The sequence below is a fragment of the Bemisia tabaci genome, chromosome 3, assembly GCF_918797505.1.
Source record: "Bemisia tabaci chromosome 3, PGI_BMITA_v3".
NCBI classification, from domain to species: domain Eukaryota; kingdom Metazoa; phylum Arthropoda; class Insecta; order Hemiptera; family Aleyrodidae; genus Bemisia; species Bemisia tabaci.
In genome coordinates this window covers 61877966-61900373 of record NC_092795.1, presented here as the reverse complement: position 1 = coordinate 61900373, position 22408 = coordinate 61877966, and the positions used below count along the sequence as shown (strand labels likewise).

The 22408-nt window shown below is 36.4% G+C and overlaps 2 protein-coding genes across 2 annotated transcripts in view; one reads left to right on the top strand and one right to left on the bottom strand.

The window, feature by feature from the left end:
• Positions 1 to 573: 573 nt before the first annotated feature.
• Positions 574 to 17423, bottom strand: smid (nuclear valosin-containing protein-like smid). The gene is made up of 15 exons (XM_019047689.2): positions 17236 to 17423; positions 16275 to 16401; positions 14881 to 15056; positions 14425 to 14504; positions 13379 to 13529; positions 12020 to 12199; positions 10933 to 11067; positions 10183 to 10402; positions 8285 to 8567; positions 7136 to 7856; positions 6293 to 6460; positions 5344 to 5466; positions 4523 to 4729; positions 3697 to 3930; positions 574 to 2971 (listed from the first exon to the last, which is right to left on the bottom strand). The coding sequence occupies exons 1-15, from the start codon at positions 17320 to 17322 to the stop codon at positions 2867 to 2869; spliced, it is 2997 nt and encodes a 998-aa protein (XP_018903234.2). The 5' UTR covers positions 17323 to 17423; the 3' UTR covers positions 574 to 2866.
• A 1114-nt stretch (positions 17424 to 18537) lies between these two features.
• Positions 18538 to 22408, top strand: part of LOC109034480 (uncharacterized) — an 84320-nt gene continuing 80449 nt past the window's right edge. The window contains exon 1 of the mRNA XM_019047665.2: positions 18538 to 18764. Within this exon, the coding sequence (XP_018903210.2) occupies positions 18736 to 18764 (29 nt within the window). The 5' untranslated portion in view covers positions 18538 to 18735. The remainder of the gene's footprint in view (positions 18765 to 22408) is intronic.

Here is a 22408-nt window from a genome sequence, read left to right as displayed (position 1 = left end):
ATATTCAGGCAAAGCTCAATCTGTGCCACTCACAATCAGTATGCACCACTTGAAATTCGATGTCGTGTTGTATTAGCACAAGTTTCAACGATCCACCCGCTGGAAAAAAACTAACAGTTAAATAAGTTGAACCGTTAAATTTCGCACATATTCAATACATAGGTACTCATTGAAAATTAAATTTTTCGTAACAGCTTTAAATACATATTTGAGATTATTTGATTTTTTTTGGTGTTCATTCCATCAAAAATAATCAATAGATAATCAAAGTACCTACATATGTAAGAGAGGGGGACGTCAAATTTGTGAAGCTAATGGAGAAATTTTCCTCTGCTATACTACTCTCTTTGTGCTTTAGCTACTGAAATCTATGGGAAAATTATCCAATCTAATTAAAAAAAACTCATGGTGCTATAACACCATACAAGTTAAATTCAACTTGGGAGCAACAGTATTTGACGGTTCATTAGCGTTCTCAATTTACATCAGAGTCGGTTCAATACATGTAGAACTTCAGGTACTCATGCTGAGAAAGAGAGAGAGAGAGAGAGAGATAAGAAAGATGCATATACATAGTGCTTCATGTGAAAAATTTATTTGACTGAGTATTTGAAAAAATTTACAACTGATTGTTTCCAGTAATAATCCCTCCATAAGTTCTAAGCAAACATACATTCAAACATGCTCAATTTGAATTACTTATGGTTTAAAACATGAAAATAGTTTACGTAAAACTAGTGTGGCTCACTGAGCCTGCCATCTGTACGTTTAACTGTCTGCAAATGAATATTTAAAAATAAATAAGTAAAAAAAAATATCTTACACAGTCTGTGGGCTGAAGAAATTTTTAAGGACGACAGGAGAGATTCAATATCAATTCAAGAGAGAGATCTGCAAAAGAGAGGAAGTCCACAAAGAGATGGGAACTTACGCTTTCTCAATTGCCAATGAATCTAATATTAATCACTTTATCATTCTTTTAAAGTTGATAGTTTTCCTTTAAAATAGGAAAGAGAGAAAAAAATAGGACAGCTTTCAGTAAATCTGTAAAAATAGTCAGTGCAGTGTTTCGATACTTTTTTCAATTTTCAAGAGATGGAATGAAAGAAAGGGTACCTGTAGTAAATAAATGATGGAAAACATTTTTCGATACTTTTTTTTGTTCTGTCTACATCAAAATTCTATGAGAAAACAGGTTATTAACGTATCAACAAATCGCAGCATGCAAACGAGGACTGTGCATGTGTTGTCCACCTGGCTGATCAAGCATTGGTGAATCGAAAATTATGAAAGATAAAAAGACATTCATTTCGGACATTATTCGGTTCTCGGATTCCAGTTGTTTACATCACCTTAAACAAAAGTTTTATTAAAATGTGAGCTACACACAGCACTGCCTGCTTTGCAAATTGCACAAACTCCGAACAGGTATATTGCTCTTAGAGGCTCTTGACAATGAAGAAAGAATGTATATTGGGTAGACAAAACTGAGGAAAGTGTCTATTACCTTACAGTACCAGTATCTGTTACATCAGGATAAACTACACCGAAAAAGAGAGTGCACATTATAAACATTTATAAAATAATTATGAAAAAAAAAATAAATAAAAAGAGAAAAATTGAAAAAGAGAAAATACTAAATAGTAAAAATGAAAAAGTTTTAGAATTTCATTACACACTTCATTGGTGTATTTCCCGAAGGAAAGAAATACTTATGTTTTTTTTTCCAATTTCAAAAACTCTTAGAGCTTGATAGTTTGCTTAAAATTGTGGAACAATTTATTTGCGAGTAACAAAAAATTAAAATGTAACTTGAGTTCTCCCTTCAGGGTAAAAATTACAAAAAAGTAAAAATAATCGATCAAAGACAACATATTGGAAAATCCTGGTAAAAATACATATTTCACCGGTAAAAGAATCATGAATACATATATACACGTCTGGAAACAAGAGTCATAGAAACGGCAATTTTATTACTTGATTGAAGATCATTGAGGAAAGAAATTGACTTAGGCATATTTTCTAATTTACAAATAAAATTGAAGCAATCATAAAGAAAGAAAAAATAAGAAAAAAAAAATAACCCATGAATATCCCTTACAGAGTGACAGAAAAATTTTACAGGTAATTATTTCACCAGAAAGGTGTTACATATTTAGTGGGACGGTTTTCTTCCGACTCTCCTTGGCCCCACCATTAAGTAAATTTCTTGAGAATACTTCAATTATATTAATCTGAAGTGGGAATATAAAGTTACTGAAGTAAATTGGAAACACCCTTTCTAAAAGAACTTTTGACCCTATCAATGAATTTAGGTAACACCTCTTATTTGTACATGTAACGAATGCATGTAAGTTTTGCGCGCGCATGATAAAATTAATATTTACATATTTTTTCAAGGTGATTTGCCCCTGATTCTGACATGGTCGATATATTCCTTGCTAGTTCAACCATACCAGACAAATCACCTTAACTCAGGTGATGTTTTAGCTTTTGAAACTTTACGAGAAACATTTTTTCTCACGATACATAAAACTCACATGCATACTTTGGTATTTATTGATCTTAAATCTAAATATTGAAACGGCAATTTCAAAGAGAGACTATGAAATTTAAAATTTATTTGCCACACATTTCTGACACTGGCAAAAGTAGAATTCTTTAAATTTCATTACGATATTGATACTTTTCATTTGCTCGCAATTTACCGAACAATTATTGGTACATTATTGAAGTAGTTCATAATTCTATTGTAAAAAATTAAAAATGAAGGGGAGCCAAAAATGAGAAATCTTTGGTGGATCGGAGAAATTTGAGTTCACAACAAATACTGCAAAACCATGGTATGAGGCGTCTCTTATCCAAGTCAACTTTTAGAGCTTGATGCATTGTCACTTTCGGTCACTTTCTTCTTTGAACTAGCTGATGAGGGTGAATATAGTAAGCGTAGTCTTTCATAATATATTTGATCCTGAAACAGAATATGTAAAAAATAAATTAGGCGGTGAGAATTTTGTCAACATTTTTTGCACTAAAAACTTGTGATAAAATAGATGCTCCAAATCAACTATGCATTAAATATTCGTTGGTGATATCAGCTGATCAAACAATCAGGAAAAATGTATCTCCTCTAAAATAAAAAAATTCCAGAAAATACAAAGCTCCTTAAAAGAGACAGTCCACTTGTGTCACTTTGTGCATTGAAACGGTGACGGCCTAGATAAGTGACAATATTCTTTTCTTTGCAATATTCGATCAATAAGAGATGAAGAGAACCAACCCTTGCCAGGAAAATAAAATTTGGCCTGATTCGAATTTCCCATTAATATGAGCTGGAGGTGGTAATCTATTTTTTGGTATGAAATAGAGAAGAGAATCATGATTTTATTAAATATTATTTTTAACCGTACTGCTGAAATAGTAACTATTAGATTCACCTTCATCAAATCACACTTCATCACACTAATCAAGATTGACATCACTCTTTAATACTTTGGTATACTCAGGGGCAGACAGGCAGGCGGGAAAAATCTTATATGATTTTATTTTTAGAGTAATATTGAACCACTTAATCTCCTTCCCACAGCAAATAACGACTTAATTCAGCCGATTCAAGCACCGATGAGCCAATGTTCCAGGTTACATTTTTGGCCCCAGTGCTTCCCTAAGTAAGTTCTAAGAATCATTCAAACAAACCTTATCAGATACTGATTTTCGTATTTTCTTCAATGCAGCCTCGAAATGCCTAAGGGAAATGGATTCAAGGCCTCCTAACACTGATGATGGTTCTTCTAAGTACTCCCTAAGCGCCTGGACTCCTGCTTCTCGAACAAGGGCAGCAAGATCAGCACCAGAAAACCCTTCGCACAGCTCACTGAGTCCTACTTCATTTAGGTTTACATCCGAGTGCAGAGCAGGACACGTGCCATTCTACAATCAAAACACACTATAAGGTTAATGTGGTTTTTAAAGCTTGCGAGTAGAAATCATCACTAATACACATATGACCATTCCTAAATTTTCAAACCCATTTTTTCTACATTATAGTTTTCCAATGCTTCAGAGCTCTTAACAAGGGGAGCAAGAAAGTAAAAAACACATCAAGGGGCTTGTAAAGGCCGCAAACTGGCTTCGCAAATGCATTTTGATAGCCAAGATGCAATACCACCTACTTGACTTAAATTTTGGCAAAAATGAGTTAGCGACTTTCCCACATTCTACAGTATAAAAGACAGTGAAAAAGACTAATAACATTGAGCCTAAAACCAAATTTCTTGTTCAGCACAGTGTAAGTTTAGGCCAGCTCAGACCAACCATGAGTCCAATGTGAGCTTTCTTCTTGGTTGAGCCTGTTAATATTACAGTTATATTGACTCAATTTGCAGCTGACCATAGCCAATAAGAAAAAATTGACTTTTTTGTGAATTTTTCGACTAGGTACTCACATACCAATACCAGGTGATATATAAAAAAAAAAAAAAAAAAAAACTGCTTACAGATTACTGTCAAGTGAGGTACAAACCTTAGTGAGAGCTTTTAAAATATCTACTCTTCCTTCAGGTGACGGAAGTCCTATGTACAGAATTTTGTCTAAACGTCCCGGTCTTAAGACAGCAGGATCAATCATATCAGGCCTGTTTGTTGCTGCCATTAAGAATACGCTTTGCCTTCCTTCTACGCCATCCATCTCAGTAAGAAGTTGGTTGACAACTCTCATTCCTCCTCCACTCTGGCAGAGGAAAATAAAATTGAACAGTTGTTAAATTTGTATATTGTTGCCATCGGAAAGTGGGCATATGGGTGGGGCACCACTCTTGTTATTGTTTCTCCTGATGCAAGAAATGCTAGAGATACTTTAAAAAATTTTATTTTCCAAATAAATGTTTCTGAATACATGAAGAGACAAGAGAAGAGGTCATAATATTGGCACTGGTCAAAATTTCAAAGGAATAATATACTGCCATTTAATCTCTGGGCACTTCGAAACCTTTACAGTTTACAATTAGACTACATTTTGCTATGAGGAACAATTATTTTTGGCTAATTTTAGAAACAAAATATGTGCCATTAGTTCTCTTTTGTAGATATGTGCTTTCATAGGTGAGCCACAAATAGTGGGTCCTTATTGCAACATGCACTTAGAGTTCCTTGGGGATCATCTAAAAAGTAAGTTTCAAAACTTTGTTGCTCCAGAATGAAGCAAGGTAGGGCAATTTTAAAAATTATTTATAGCTTCATACTTTCAAATAGCGTGTCTTATCTTTTGTACTTTATCAAAGTGAAAACTCAGAGCTTTTCTCTTAAAGATTTAAAAACTTAATTAGATTAATATTGTTCACTTACATCCCTGGATTCTGAACGCTTCGGACAAAGAGCATCTAATTCATCAAAGAAAATTACGCATGGCTGCGAGTTGCGGGCTCTTTCGAAACACTGTCTTACAGCACGTTCACTTTCTCCAAGATACTGAAAATATGAGGTGCAAAAAGAAGGAAAATAAAATTAATTGGAAACATTTGAACTTTTTAAAATAAAAAAAGCAACATGTCTGGTATCTATCTACAATAATTCAGTCAAAAATATATTGAGAGACAAATTGAGAGACCAAGTAACATTGAATAATGAGGATTATGTACAGATCCCCGAATTTTGAAATTCTCTATCAATTTCATATGGAAGGAATTTGAGTGTCATCAAAAGACCGCAACTAATGAAATCAAAAATGATACATACATTTAAATAATGACTTTACAGAAAAAGATAAAAGGAAGTGATATCACAGTTTCCATCAGTATTCAGATCTGAATAAATAATTAACTCCATATGTGATATGTACTAAATTCTGGAAACGAAGATATACAACATCTACAATAAGATCTAACACTATTTCAGTTGCACCAAAATGTTTTCTAACAGCAACTAAACAGGGGCTTTTAGATTAATATTAAAAAAAAAAAAAAAAAAAAAAAAAAAAACCTTCAAAATTTAGGCTAACAACCGTACTTCTGAACACGCCTTTCCAGTGGAGGTGGGTAAGAAACTTTTTATTTTGTTTTTCTCGCTTAACATACCTGACATGGCCCACCTCACCCTCTATCAGTAATTTATTAATCTGCATGTAGGTCTAAAGACGAAAAATTGTTAATGAGATGGAAAATATTAGGAATTTCATCTTTTTCAAAATGGATATTATGATCAGTTTTGATTGAAAGAATGTTAACGCATAAAATCTTCCATACATGGTGACTTTGAATAGTTTTTACAAATTATTGATAAACCCTTTCTCACTCACCATGTTCAGCAACTCAGGACCTTTTACAGATATGAAATTAATTCCAGCTTCATTAGCAACAGCCTTGGCAAGGAGCGTCTTTCCACAGCCTGGAGGACCACATAGCAACACACCAGTTGGAGCAGTTAAACCCAAACGTGTAAATAACTCAGAGTGCTGAACTGGGGCCTGAAACAAAGAGACAATAAAAATGTATCATTGGATTACTTTGAAATACATGACACTTGCATTGCACTCTTTAAAAAAGAAAAAAAGGGAAAAAAAACTTGTTCCATTCAAATTAAACGCAACATTTTGATGAAAAATGCAGTGTTTTAATTTTTGTACAACATTTTATGGCAAATCACACCGCTAGATTCAGAGAATTATTAGAAGACAGAACTAAACAATTCAGTTTCCAAAAAAGGCCAGGGATTTTGACTCTCTGAAAGCATGGTTTTCAACAAGTGTGGTAAATGTTTTTGAGCTGAAACAAAAAATTATGATGCCAAACAAACTAATTTTTCTGAGGATATGGAACATATGAGAATACGGAATGCATAAGCTTTCACAACATATGAATGAGGCTATTGGTCGTATGTTAGTGCAATCCTTGGAAGATGAGATTCTTTAAACTCATTTGGGTTCATCCTACACAGACCGGTACTCCAATATGAAGTGATTAATCAACAATGTACTTACACAATGCACTATTTTAAGTACCTTAAAGTTAATTTATTTGATTTTTACTCAAAAATATTCAAGTTCATTGAGATTCAAATGACAGGAGACAAAATTTTACTTTGCGAAAAAGCACCACCTTTTGCAATTTCAGAAATTTAAATTAATTGGGTCAAACCTTACCAGAATTGCCATTTGCAGTTCTTGTCGAATGTCATTGAGGGAGCCAACATCATTCCAGGTGACATCAGGTACGGTAGCAAAACCTTCTCTCTTCGATGATGGTTGAACTGTTTTTAAAGCTTTCTCAAAATCAGCAAATTCAACAAACAACTCCGATAGTTCTGCTTCACTCAGTGGCGTCTTGTCACGCAACCACTCCAATAGACTTTCAATTGACTCATCGATAGCTTCTTTCGAGTTTAAGCCGAAGCTGCAATAAAATTTACTTTTATCTGATTCCGGAGGAACCTTTTCAGAATCATTTGCTGGTTCTTTCATGTTTGCTTCATTGGTTTCCTCAACTTCCATTGGTTGTACTTCCTTGCTGGAATCTTCCGTTTCTTTTACATCTGACTCCTTTTTGTCGTCTCCATAATAATTGCTAATTGATTCTTTCAACCTATCTTCTGTTAAGACAAAACTTTTCTCTACAATAACATCTTCACCATTCTTTTCTTTAGTTTCACTTTTCTCGGCTTCATTGCTCTTGGATTCAACTTCCACAATATCACAGTCTGAGTTTTTGTCCGATGTTTCATTGGTCTTCTCAGGTTCCGGTAAGATTGTTATATCTTGAGAATTTTCATCGATAGTGATGTCATCATCCTTGCTCTCTTTGTTTTTAGCATTATCATTTGACTGAATCACTTTCAACCTTTTGTTCTTGACATCCTCACAAATTCTGTAAAATTATAAAAAAAAAAAATACTCCATTATAATGGTTAATAAACATTAAATGTCCTCATACGCTGAGAGCAAAACTCTGTGAGAAGACAGTATCGTTTGTGATGTAGGAACTGCAGACAACATTTGAAACTGGTTAGGAAATTAAGGAAATTGGATTCTAATTTGCCTTTATTTGGTCTGTAATTGAACTTGGTAATTGAGTATGAATGCCTACTTTAATGATGCCTGCTAATTATTGGGCCTCGAAGAGCCCGATAAAAGCCAAAAACAGCTGAGCAAATCATAAATGGATCCCCAGATGCACGTACTCTCAGTAGAATGGTCCACAATTGAATCTTTAGGTATTGACATTGAAAAATTGGAACGGAACTGAACAGTCATTTTCACTGGACACTCAAATGCAAAATACTTAAAGCAATTTACCTGCTGACAGCTGCGATAGCTGCTTCTCTTGTCAATGATTTCAGGTCTGCGCCAACGTAACCTGGTGTCAATGCTGCTAGCTGTTCAAGACTAACATTCTTGGAGAGTTTCATGTTGGTCACTAGAATTTGAAGAATTTGTAACCTTGATTTTTTGTCAGGAATTCCAAGACAGATTTCTCGATCAAATCTTCCAGCTCTCCTTAAAGCAGGATCCATACTATCATGCCGATTGGTTGCACCAATGACTAATACTTGATTTCCTTTCTCTGCATTATCTAAATCTACAGAATGAAAGAAATCTTGTTAGCGTATGAGCTCAGAATGACAAATTTAAAAAAAAAAAAAAAAAAAAAAAAAACACTTCATACAGAGATTTCCAATACCTAACTAGCTGTAATGTTTTGTTCTTTCATAAGGGGCAGATAGCTTTAGATTTTTGTTGCTTTTGAAAATCACGTGAACAGCTCTTTAGATGTGGTTGATATTATTTTTTACTTTGAAACTTCTAATTTAGAGGCTTTTCCGTATGACCTCCAACAGATCTGCCTGGCAAATAAATAGAGAGAATCTCTTTCTCCTTTTGAGTGCTAGGACTTTATGAAACCAAGCTTAGTGGTACTGGCTAAAGTAGTTGGCTAAGTAGTGGCTGAAAAGTTGAGAATACAAAGACTTTTCCTTTATAGGGGACGGCAACCCTAAAATCGAAAAAGAAATAGTATTAAAAATTGAAGCAGGAAGGTATAAGAAGCAAAATGGCTCAGTCCCGAATGAAACATTCACAAAATCGGCAGAGATATGAAAGATTGTAAGTCTGACTGGTGATGTCATGCTCTCCCCGTGCGACTGCGGCTCACATGCACACAACTCGAAGTCTGGCGCATTCGCTGTCCAGCGTCGCAAAGTTGCCTTAATAGTTACACCTAAGCAAAGAAAAAAGAGTCAGCCAGGAAAGAGCGAGATTGGGCCGAACTAATAACTTGTCGCGAACACTTGTCAGCCACTTGACACCAGAGACAGAATGCAGAGTGCAGACTGCGAAGTGCAAGACGGAGCTCATGATGTCACTTGTTCAGCTGCTTTTTTGTGACAGCAGCTCAACAAATGCAGATATTCGCAAACGGATTTCGGCATCGTTCATTGCAAACTTTTCTTCGTCGATTTCTAGCCAAACTTGTTTTTAAGGTTGCCGTTCCCTTTAAACAAGAAAAATTGCTGCCCTCACAATGTCTGTAAAATAACCCAGGTTCAGCTGCATACTAACTTCTAAGTAAAGTCTCTGCTTCCTCTCTTCATTTCTCTACTTTTTATTTTTTCTTTTCTCTTTGTGTAGGGTCCAGCGTTTGCAAGCTTTGGGTCAAGCTTTGGCAAATAATGGGTCTGTGGCATACTCGCGGTCCATGCTGTAAATATTATTTTTTTTCTTCTTGCTTTCATTTGATCCTTCGTTATTTTTTGGTATTGCTTTGCGTTACGGATTGTATTTTTCCAGGTTCTAAAGCATTTTAACCCATTCGCATGTATTGATGAGTATGCTCGTCATGGCGCGCCTGGGATGAAAATGCATTGACAAGTTAACTAGGTCCCGTTGCGCCATCTCAGGCGTTCCTAAGCCATTGTTTGTTGTGTTCCTTCAAATTTGTGATAGATAGCGCTATTACTATTGCTCTAAAAATCACCCTTGAGTATTCTGATGCTAATCTGAATGAATCTTAGTGATTTTTTTATTCATATGAAGCAAAGAAGTATATTTATTTAAAAAAATAATTGTATTGCTGTAAGGCTGCAGCATTTACAACGACATGCAAATGGGTTAAGAGACACTCAATGAAGAAAATGCGAAAAGGTTCGAACACGCTAAAAAAATTAAGGCACATTGAGACAAGGTTGAGCACTTACTATCGAGAGAGCATAAAAGTTGCGCTACTATCCTCTGTTCCATATTACGGTGGGCAGACTCTCGCCTCGAACTAATGACATCAACTTCATCAATAAACAAAATACAAGGTGCTAAGGAGACGGCTTGCTCAAACAAATCTCTTATTCTCTCTTCGCTTTCACCTGACACTCCAGCGACTAGTTCAGGTCCAGCAACTTTTAGCAATGGCAGGTCTAATTCCTAGAATAGATAGATGCTATAATTGAATCGCTTTCCTTTAGTGCATTCACTTAAGCAGGTTGGAGACACAATAATTTTCTGATTTAATTTTTGCAGGTGATAATACCTGAGTAAATCAAAAGGGAATCATGGCCAACTATAAGTTTAATTATGGATCAAAGGCAGTAAACATTTTTCAGCAGATATCCTCATGACAACATATTACTCTTGAGAGCCTTTAATCATATTCTTGAGGAAAGGTAAAGCTTTCAGAGGATCCTTCATCAAAGTTCATGATCAAGTTAAACAATAATTAAATATTGATCATGCATTTTTCAATAGCCGTTACTAAATTCAAAGCTTTAAATATGATTGAAATAAAATTTTTTGTTGTTTCAAACCAAAGGACATTTTTTGGATTGCACTTCAGCAATTTTGAATCAACAAATTCTTTCCTTTGTCCATTATTGAAGGAAGAAAGCAGAACACGTGGAATGAATGTATAATGTAAAGTATCAAAAATGGAGGGGAAAAAAAGAAAAAGGATTTACCCCAGCAATTGCATGAGCAAGAAGAGTTTTTCCACAGCCTGGAGGTCCATGAAGGAGAAACCCTCTGGGTAATGTAACTCCTATGGTTTTATACACTTCTGGATGTTTCAGATGAATTAAAAGTTTGATTACTTCCTGAAACAAAACCAAAGAGGCAGATGAAATAACAATAAATCATTTGACGACAATTTTCCGATTCAACAATTTCTACAATTCCGCCAGTACGGTGCCCAAGCTAAAAAACTACAAACCAGTGACAATCCATAGAAAAGTCCCTATCCTCGGGTAAAAATCAGGTAAATCATGATTTTGATACCCTTCAGTGGTACAAAAACCTATGAAATAAAGGCACTTTTGGTAGTATGTATCCTCAAATAATAACCAGACTATTAAGAAAAATAAACTTGGCGCAATAAAGACTGGTAAATTGAGAAATATAATCAAATAATATGCAGTTAACAGGGTCCACTTCAAAATTATAGACTAAAACTCACTTACTCAAATAAAAAGCAAATGAATGTAGCCAACACTTTTCAGGAACACTTTTCGTCTTCCTCAAGGTAGAATGGATCCCTGAATAGATTTAGAGTCTGCCCTGAGTAAGGAGATAAAAGTTCCTAAAACATGTCATCGATTGTTCATTAACCTAGCTGAGGAAATTTGAATTGGTATTTTGATTTTAATCACAATGCTGTTAATGGCTCTTGAATATGAAATGTTCTTTAGATTCAAGAGTTAAAAATTAAAGCCCCGAGGATTAAAAACTGCTTTCTCTATTCCAATATTGAAAAATTTGGGAGATGTTTTGATTTTTTAAAAAGAATAACCAACATGACTTTATGCGTGAAAGGCTGCCATAGTTCCTTGCTAATACATAGGAAAATTTCAAGAAAGGACGAACACAGAGGCTCACCGGCACTCTTTATAAGGTATTAAAAAGATTGCCAAATTTATAGACTGGAGAATAGAGATTGCAGCTTTGATCCTTGGTTTTTCAATTAAAGAGACCTAACATATTAAGAGTGCAAATTTTTGAGCTATAAAAGCTATTTTTTGGAAAGTGAATTGTAGTCATTCCTTCACTTACTTCGACAGTTTTCCGATTTCCACCGACATCTTTCAGAGTAACCGTTGATTTGGTCAGAGGGATTTCTCTCTTCTTCCTACGAAGCAACGATAAAGGTGGAATTAGAGACCCTTCGCCTGCTTTCCGTTTTTGACCTTTGGGAGCAGGAACTTCAGAACTCGGAGGAACCTGAGATGGAAGCTATTAAAAATGAGTTAATATTAATATAAAATTGAGTAAAAACTATAATGAAAGTATACTGTTCTGAATAAAAAAATACATGCTTTAAAACATAAAATTAATACATGTTCTGTTTTATGATTATATTTTTTTGTTTTCAAAATTTAGGGTAGTTTCAGTTTGAATCAGAGACAATCATAGTCATACTTACGCTCGACGCAATATCTGCTTATAAAGTATGGCAGCAGATCAGTTTTCAAAATGTGTGTTCAAAACCTACATTTATACAAAATTCCATGTTACTACAGTCCGCATCCGCAGACTTGGAAGTAAAATGTTAACTTGCAATCGAAAAGTGTTCATTTCGTGTGACTTGTAGTGTAGGACACGAAAAGTGGCCGCTGAGGGACGGAGTCGGATGAGCCGCTAAATCTATTGTTTAAACATAGATTGGCTGCCGCAAACTAGGGCCCTTTGAATGTGCCAATATACCTGCGTTTCTACCCTTAAGCGATAGATTGGGTCACTCACCTGACTCCGCCTCTCAGCCACAACTTTTCATGTTGTAGACTATTGTGAATTTCTACAGATAACCTTTGGGTAGTATATGTCCTACCAGGCAAGGAAAATGCTGCTCTTTTATGCAGGCACAAAAGAAATAGTTTGAAGTCGAGAAATTATATGAAAGCTCTTAAGACAAGAGAACTTTAAATCTGCATGGCTGGACCCAAAAAAGCAGAGTGCTCAATTTTTCAAAACTCTCTGTACTCTGGGTTGAGTTTTGCTCACGATGCCAATAACATCTCAAACTTTCAAAGATGTCACATAGCTCTTTCACCTGTGAAACTGATGGTTAAAGTGCAAGATCATGTTTCTCCATCTGCAATGTCATGGACTTTCTGTCATACTTCATTTATTGTTTTTTTTGGAGGGGGGGGGGGGGGACAAGTCAACATAATTTCTTGGAAATTGCTTTGATTTCTTTCCTCTGTTTGCAGAATATTCTGAATAAATATTGACCTGTAAAGTTGGCTTGTATCTCTTCAAAAAAATAAAATAGGAGCAGAAATGGAACATCGCGATGGAGATACAGGGTTTCGCACTTTGGCCATTGATACTCTATAAATAAAATACATTCACACTGAATTGTTCAAATTACTGGGAGTTTATATTGCTATTAATACTGCTAGAAATTTCTACCGGTTCAGTGGGCGCTGGCGATGTAACAGATATTTCAGTATCATCAGCTATTTTTGAAATTTTTGTGCGTTTCCTTGAATTCATCTGCTCTGAATTGCTTTCATCATCACTACTTAGATTGATTAATTCTTGATCAGTTTGTCCAGGTGTGCTAAAAAAACAGAAATTGTTTGAGTGCTGTTTAAATTTCAGGGAGAATGGTGAATTCTAGCATATTTTGGACAAGGAAGTAAAAAGGAATGCAATACTTTTCTCACAAGAGACAGAGATCATAGACCAACTTTAATTGCTGGATTTGAAACTAAAAATCGCTATTACCCACGGTAAAATCGCCGCCAAATAAGTTTACGCACGTTTAGACTGTGTCAAAAGATTGTCTGACGTCAGTTTAGCATTGAAAGTGAATGCAAGAATCAAGATGGCAGATCTTCTGTCCCAGTATTGAAAAAGCGAAAACTTATTTGGCAAGTACTCTATCCAAATGGTAAAAAATGAAAATAATGATCAGTAACAGGTGTTTTGACCTTGTAATCCCCAAATAAATTGATTTAAAATTAATTTTTTTTTTGAGATGACACTGCATCAGTCACTAATTATTAGCATTTTGTTGTCTCGGAAATAAGATAGAGGCATAGTAGTTTAAAATGAAAGATTCATAAAAATTTGGATTTTTTTGGGTCCAAGTCACCAGTTTCAATTGCCTACATACATAAAATTAAGAGAAATTCTTTTTGATGATGAGAAACTGACACAAAGGTTGAAAAAAATGAAAAATTACGGTGAGTTGGATGGAATTATCATCAATTATGACAAAGATATTTGCCACTAAATCTAGAAAACCAACATTCTGAACTTTTCGTCACTCAGAGAGATGTAGGTGATGGTCGAAACTTACGTCAACTAGTGTCTTAGTTCATCTAGAGACTTATCAGTGATGCTTCAAATTAATCTTGCACAGTAGAAAACAGTAACACATCAGGACCATTCCACTTTCAAAAATTTGCAATTGTAAAAGGATAGAAATACATTGTATGGTTGAATATTACCTTGTATTAGGATTGTTTTTCTTCACATTGGGAGATGATGCATAGAGGTTTGCGAGCTGTTTGTTGACTAAATTTGGTTCCTGAAATAAGGTTAAATAAAATAAAACAGAAATCAGAAACAATTGAAGTCGAAAATTGTTGAAATGAGAGGTAAAATATCATCGTTGAAGACAATGGGTCTTTTGCGATAGTGAACAGAGTTGTTGGTCCGTGCGGTAAATGGCCCTTAAAATCGCTATTAGTTGAGAAAGACTGCAATTCACTCCTCTCTTCACAATCTACATTTACATACTTTTCAGGTTCCTACTTCAAAAAGTATGCTACAGCAAACATGAAGTATACAATTTTACTTTTTACTTTCTTTTTTAAATGTGAAAATTGTTGAGAGCAAAATTACACCCGATGAGAGTTCATGTTCTATTAGTTATAGTCATAAAATAGCTGGGATGTACTCACTTTCTCTGGGACGTCTACAATGATATCATCATCATCTTGATTATCCTCTTCATCAGCTCTACTTTGCCCATTACTAGAATCATTTGTAAAAGAGGAGTTGATATTTGAATTGTTGTGGGATGAGTATGAATTATCTCTTCCGTTATAATCATTTTGTTGCAATAGGTACTGATAAGCTGAAAAAAAGGGTGAGGATTGTTAGAGTTGAGCAGACAACAAATTAAAATGGACAACTTTTTATTATATCTGAAATTACCTGTTCATTGCTTCAAAAAGTTGAAAATATTGCCATGGTTAACTTTACAGTCAAGTCTGTAGGACCTTTATACAAGGAAATAAAATGGACCCTTTTAAAAAGGAGTTTAAATAAAATAAAAATGCAATAATTTTGTATGAGGGGGGGGGGGGGGGGGGCCACCTCCATGGTATTTTGGTATGGTGAAAGGGATGAGGACATGCACTCCACTGCTGACTATGTGAACTATGTACTTTCCAGCACTTCCTCTAAGATATCAACTTTTTTGACCCATGTTGTTTGACCATTTTGAATTTGATTCTCTTTACAGCCTCATCTCTTACAAGGTAGGAAACCATGTACGCAGCTCTTCTAGGCAGCTCTATGCAGTTGTATTGATTATCATTTATTGGCTGTTTCAGAATTTTGAAAAAGTCCACGGTAGAAGTTATGAATTTCCAAAATTATGAGCTAAAGAATTAATGGAGAAAGATGGAATTTAGTCAAAGATAAAAAATAAATAAACCCTTGAGAGATCATAAACGCAACTCTTTATGATGATGAAATTGAACCGACACTGGATATATATAGCTTGTCCCCAAGACTCCGGAAAAGTAGGTTGCATCAATAACTCAACATTCTTACAAATTGCCTATAATGATGAAAAATGCCTTTCCTGAAAAAAATTGTTCTCTCTACCAGGGCCGGTCTGATACTTTAATTCATTCTCATGATGATTTCCAATTAATCACTTGACTTCACCTGACCAAACCAAGTCCACAGATTTGGACAGATATACTTTCCAAGTAACTTGCTTGCTGAGGTCCATTTCCAAAAGTTTGCAGGTCCTTCTTAGATGCTCCTAAGTTCTACTATTCCTTTGTAACCAACTATTGGAAAAGATTTGGTCATTAGAGAATTGACAGAGTTAGTAGGTACAGAAAGGATAGGATCTCTATACCTTCTGTACCCTTTCTACGAAATGTAACTAAACTCAGAGTTGGAGAAACTTTGTTAATTAGACTGCTCCATAAATGTAATCCAGATAGACTTTGGTACTTGGACTGTACTGTTGATCAACTTGTTACTTGTTGTGTGTGTTGACTTCTTTCAACTTTTTGTAGAACCATTGAATAGAAAACTGAAGTAAAGGTCTCACCTCTGCTAACCATTCCACGGAAGGCAATTCTTTTCCTCCTTGCGTAATCTCGAGGATACCTTTGCTGCAAACTATCTGCCATCATTGTAACGTCAACATACTGCCTGTTCCTATTTTCATCGATATACTGCAGAGGAGCAAAAGAGAGCAGATTTGGTTTTGAGACACAAGATTCAGGGGAGTAAACAGACAAGTTTGTAAATGATACTCTTGCATGCAAATAACATTCAAAATCTTTGACACAAGAATAATATGCTGAATGTAGCTTGAATGTGGAAGTCGTTGGTCCGATGTCTGAATTCTGCGCATGCGCGCAAAATTCAGCAACGAGGCTCAGCAACCATCGATAATGTCAGATATTTCTGAACTATTAGAATAGATTGAATACAAATCTTGATGAAAACAACTCAAATTTTTCGAAATTTCAGCCATTTAGCGATGACTGTTGACTTCCATATTCAGCTGCCAAATTCAGCGTGTGATTCAGGCAAATCAAATTCAGTATAAAGTGTAGATTGTAATGCCACAGAAGTACCAACTCAAGCTTACTTCAGGTGAAGTCCTCTTCATTTTCTGTATCATCTAAGAGACAGGGTATAGCATACAAAAAACTTAAACAAGGTACTCAACAAAGCAGGTTTAGAGCATTAATTGGCATTTTGAAGTCACCAGTGGCAAGGAATGAAAAATGATAGCAGAATGCAAACTATTGCCATTATCGTTTTAACATTCAAAATTGAAGAGCTCAGGATCTGCCCATTGGAACACATATTCCTGCGAGCATTTTATTGATAAAATGATTGCATGCATTGTCTGATATATGAGCAGGAAAGCATATTGAAGTCACTTTCGACTGTCACAAAGGCAATAACAAGTGAAACAGATAACGAAGTAAGTACTGTACACAGATCTGTCAATGGTGAATGGAGAGATTTAATACATGTATTGTGAGCAAACTAACCTGCCGCACACGTGGTACAAGTTGAGGATCCGAAAAATGAAAGGGAGGATTATTCGGATGTCTATTTTTCGTGAAATAATTCGGCATATTGCAAGAGCTCTTAACTTACGAGTTTAATTTTAAAATCACAGTCCACTAGCCGAATTCGGCGGGTAACATAACCTAAAACGATGAGGCCATTTGTTTGTTTTGGTTGTGAAAGGCCATGTGAGTCACGTGACTAAAAATACAGCATTGCCAACCAATGCAATTATCTCCGCTCACTCACAAATTCCGGTGGATCAGGAATTTTGAGATATACGCAATAATTTTTCTAATTGAGGAAAAAAAAATTGTTGAATCTGACTTTTTAAAATTGGTTTTAGATTTTTTAACACTAAAAAATTCGCCATTGCAATTTATTTACGCCTCAGTGAATCTGAGTGCCTAGTAAAAAAAGGTCCAGTACTTTTCACTCCTGACGAAGTTTGATCGACCAAATGTGAAGCGGTAAATTTAAAAGAAAATCTGTCTCTTTACGAGCGATACCTAAACTATGGTCAAAGTGCTGATAAGCCACGTATCTTAAAATGCGATGTTTCAAAATTTCCGCCCAGAAAAATAATAGCTGAAATTTTCACTAAATATTCTGCTAACAGAAAAGAAAAAGTAAGAAAGTGTTGAAGTGATTACGTTTACTATTTTCCCGAAGAAATAATAAAGTATGACCGGAAATCTGCAACGTCGCAAACGAAGATACGTGGTTTCACTTTTAAGCCATAAAAATATCTTCTTTTACGGGGCGGGGGGGGGGGGGGGGGGGGGAGCGCCATGGTCATTTTCGCTCTCAGCTGCATTAAAATACCCCCTAAAATGTAGCAGTGATTTCTAAACACAATTTTCTTTTTTTTTTGTAGCTGACCCGCGTACCTAATGAAACTGGCTTCACAACTGACAGTAAGAAAAGAGCTGAAAGTGGTGCAATCATGAAATTAAAAGGCTTCAGCAACGGCGCCTCTGAACGTTTGGAAAAAGACCGTCAATGATTCTTCAATTTACGCCTATTTTGGCGTGAAAAACGCATGGTCAATGAAAGTAATCAATGCTCCTACTAAGATTGACATTTACAGTTCAAGATTCCTTCGTTTCAAGAATTTGAGACACAGCTGCCGCCTGCCGCCGCGCATCAGATAAATCGTGTAAAAATGTGAACATATCGTCCCTACCTGCCAACCCCAGCGCATGGACGTTTGCAAAATTCGGCAACATGGTGTCTGGCCCTGCGTGATGTCAAAAGGATTCACCGCTCGATTCGTTCGGAATCGATACTCCTTCACAGCTGATAAGGTTCGCCAAGTGTAAACATAGCGTGTTTTCATGTGTTCGTGGGTGTTACACTCGATGCAATTTAAATTGTTCTAATAAGTGAAAAATACACTGGTGTTCGTTATTTTTAAACTTTTTACTGCACTGACCCTTTCACGCGAGTCAGTTAGTGTTTGTTATAGTATTGATCTTGCAATGTCTCACACCGGCACGTCTAAAAAAAGGTTAGTTCTGCAGTATTGTTTGTTCTCTCCTCTTTTGACGTTTTTATTTAGCGTGATTTAGCAAGGAGCGGTAGTTCGACTCTTTGTTTCGCCAGTATCTTATGTCAGTCAAGCAATTCGTAATAGGTATATCTTTTCGGTGCTCCATCACCTAAACACAATAAAAACTTATTGTCCAATTGGATATGTTGTATCCAAACTTTGAACCAATTTTTTTTTGTTCTGAACTGAAACTTACCTATCAAGAAACTTTGTTTGGGGGTGGATCGGTAAATTGTCAATTTTACTTATCAGTATATGTACATGTTAAATTACTGACTGCCATTTCCAATATGTTTTGCATGTTTGTTCATGAAAATAATCATGAAGCTAACTGACGCGCTTTACCCTTTAGGCATGCATCCCCCCTGCATTTTCCCGATAATTGCTTCCACAGAGTTTTGTACATGTCACTTTAATATATCATATGTGGCTTTAATATGAGTAATACAATTTATTTTGCTGAGATAGTCAGTAGCTTATCAAGAGTACCTACCCATCATCCCTCTTACAGTTTTTTAAGAGCTGTCATGCAGAGTACATACTTATGTTTGTATCGTTATGAATTTGAGGAAGAAATGTCTTTGCTGTTTTAAGAAGCATTACCTATCAAACAACTATCCAGCAACTTGATTACTACATCCAGAGGATGAGGACAAAATGACAGTCACATCAGAGTTTCAACTTAAGACTTTGAGACCTCTTGGATCAGCGAGGCCTTCCCTACCAGAAGTACAGAAATAATATGAGGAATGAAATCTTCACATATGATCCAAGGGTTATCCCTCCCGAATTTTAACATGAACTGCATGACCCTAATTTTGAGTGCGCGCTAGTTTTGACTGTTGATCACTATTAAGAGGGGGAGGGGGATGAGGAGGTGCATCTCTAATCTTTCAGATGGTAGGTAGACCTTTTGAAAACATTCCTCCTGTTAAATATGGTTGTCATTGTCAAAACGGAACTTCCTTGGTAGAGTTGCAATTATCATGAAAAATAAAATCTTGGAATATCATGTGAAATATTTCATGACCTTTCAGAAAAATATGAAAAATATTTCTCGAAATTAAATGTAATCTTAAATGAGAGGCGACTGGTTTCTACTTTTGGTGTTTTTTAGTGCGTGTTGCACACCTAGCCCCTGAAAATATGTCTCAAATTTTTCACAACTTCGCGAAATTTCATGAAATATTTCACGACAATTTTCAACATTTTATATTTCTCATTTTACCCACGTAACCCTGTTCTTTGCTGGAATGTCAGACATCTTCAAAATGTCTTGAATCGGCCCATCCGCATCGTTTATCCAGGTCTCGGTGTCAATTTTGTGACCAAACACTTTGCCCAAGGGGGGGGGGGGGGGGGGGGGGCTCTTTCCGCCAACGTCAAGGGGCAATACGTCAGACAGGGATGTGGGCTCTTGATATCGGCTTACTTAAGTCAAAATTTTCCATAGGTACTTCCCAATTTTAATTAGAAAATTTCATAATCATGATGGGAACCTCGATTTTCATAGACATGGCCCCCTTTCAGGCCCTAAGGAGGCTGGGGGTGGCATCAGGATGGTGAAAACTGGATCCCACAGGGCCCATTTTCTATTCGCCCCACCGATCCTCGACTTTTTCCGATCCAAAATAACCGAGGAAAAATCCCTGTGCGGGAGGTCTGGGACACCCTGTATGCAGAAGGACAAGGATGAGGAAAGTTTTCAAGTCGCCCCACTTCATCCCTCATCTCAAAGTTTTTCCTGAATAAAATTGATCGGCCCATAAACTCTTACAAATTACATCTCAAAATTCACCTCCTTAATTTTTCAAATAACTAATCGAACATTCATCGTGAAGTGCTGCAAATAGCCTGAATTCCATCTCGGGATCCGAAAATGTACGCATACGACCTCTCCTTGCCCTAATTTTTTTTTTTTGTAAATTACCTTGTTTCGTATTTTCAACCGTTTAAGTTTTGCCTTATCGGTTACCTTAAAACCATCTCACGACAGGTTCATTTTCTACTTGCCAGCAATATAGCGTAGGTTTGGTTCAGCATTCTCAAGTCCAGTTTTGGGTGCTCGTAATTTTTCCTTATTCCATTTATTTCCGTCTCGTATTAAAAAAAAAAAAAATTTTTGGGTTAACGCCCCCTTTAAACGGATTCTTAGCCAGGCGTGCAGAATATTCCCGATCTGTCGCTCCTGAGCAGGCGTAGTATAGGCAATTTGAGCATCGGAGTCGGAGCGTATGAGTAAAAGGTGTAGCGTTTGAAGTATTTCCACGATTTTGAAGGCGCTATATATGGTGCGCGCGGGCGCGCTGTTTAATGTCCTCACTTAATAAGTCGAATTTGCGGCGTCAGCTTTTCGGACAGCTTTGCTTTTTCCTGAAACCACTGCAAGTGCTTTGATTTTGATTAAAATGTTTAAAGTAGTGCGTTTGCGCTAGTATTTTGTCGATGTTTTCTAGGATGCGCTAATTTTTTTGCTAAAATAACCTTGACCGCACAAAGTTTCTGCTGAAATTCTTCGACTGCGCTTTGTAATAGCGCGCAAGGTTTTGTTATTTGCCGATGAAAGTGCACTCTGACCACTCTGAGGAACTTTATGCACTCCTGCAACAGAGCAGTGCTGCAGTGGCGTGGCGTGCCTTGCAATATATCGATTGATATGCCATTTAAACCTATGTAGAAGGATCGATGAACAGGGTGTTCGTTGCGAACACCCTGTTCGATCAGGTTTCGTCGATCCTTTCACAAAGAGGTTGTAGGGATCGATAAAAGGCACACACGCACTCATTGGTCAAGGGAGGAGAGGAAGACATAGGCCAAGTCACTCGTTCTCAAGGGTGGCAATGCACCCTCGCGACGACGCGACCGTGTCCAAAATCTAGATGGCTGGGCTAATGGGCCACTAGACAAGGTACGAATTTCAGCATTCTGATACATGTTTCCTGACCAAAATTTCACGTAGAACACGATACGCACAACGAAAATGATCGAAATCAACTCCTAACCAAGATATTCAATGATTCCTGATGTGTGAATTCAAACCACCCGCTCATGAAAACTCAATGCTCTGCGTGATTCACATCGCGAGCTAAAAGTTATCATGACAGTCTCTTGCGATATAAAAATCTGGCAACCTCAATCTTGACGCTTTGGCTCAGCTGTAGCAAATTGCTTATAGTTTGAACAACACATGGAGGGAAAATGAACATTGCTCGATTGAAAGGCTTGCTGAAACCGTTGTAGTGCGCGATTTGACTCACGTAGAGCTTTGAGTTTCTTGTGAGCGGGCAGTTCAAAATCCGCGTGACCATGTGAAATAAAAAGGTTAATATCTTCGTTAGGAGTTGGTTTCAGTAATTTTCGTTGTGCGAATCGTGTTTTACGTAAAATTCTGGTTAAGAAACATGATTGTATCAGAATGCTTGAATTCGGTCTAGTGGTCCATTATAGAGATGGCGCCTCCAGTAGCGTTACTCGCACTATGGAGTTACTCTGCTTTGTTGAGGAAAAAGGCCGTATGAGCCCTCGGATATTGTCACATTTCCCCTGATAAAACAGTATTCTTCGCGAAAAGTTACGAATATTTCACCTCGAAATTTTCACAC

Coding starts and splice junctions, on each gene's coding strand:
- smid (XM_019047689.2), bottom strand. CDS start 17,322: ATGCCGAATTATTTCACGAAAAATAGACATCCGAATAATCCTCCCTTT. Junction 16,402..17,235: donor TTGTACCACGTGTGCGGCAG/GTTAGTTTGCTC, acceptor GCTCCTCTGCAG/TATATCGATGAAAATAGGAA. Junction 3,931..4,522: donor TTTTAAAAGCTCTCACTAAG/GTTTGTACCTCA, acceptor TTTTGATTGTAG/AATGGCACGTGTCCTGCTCT.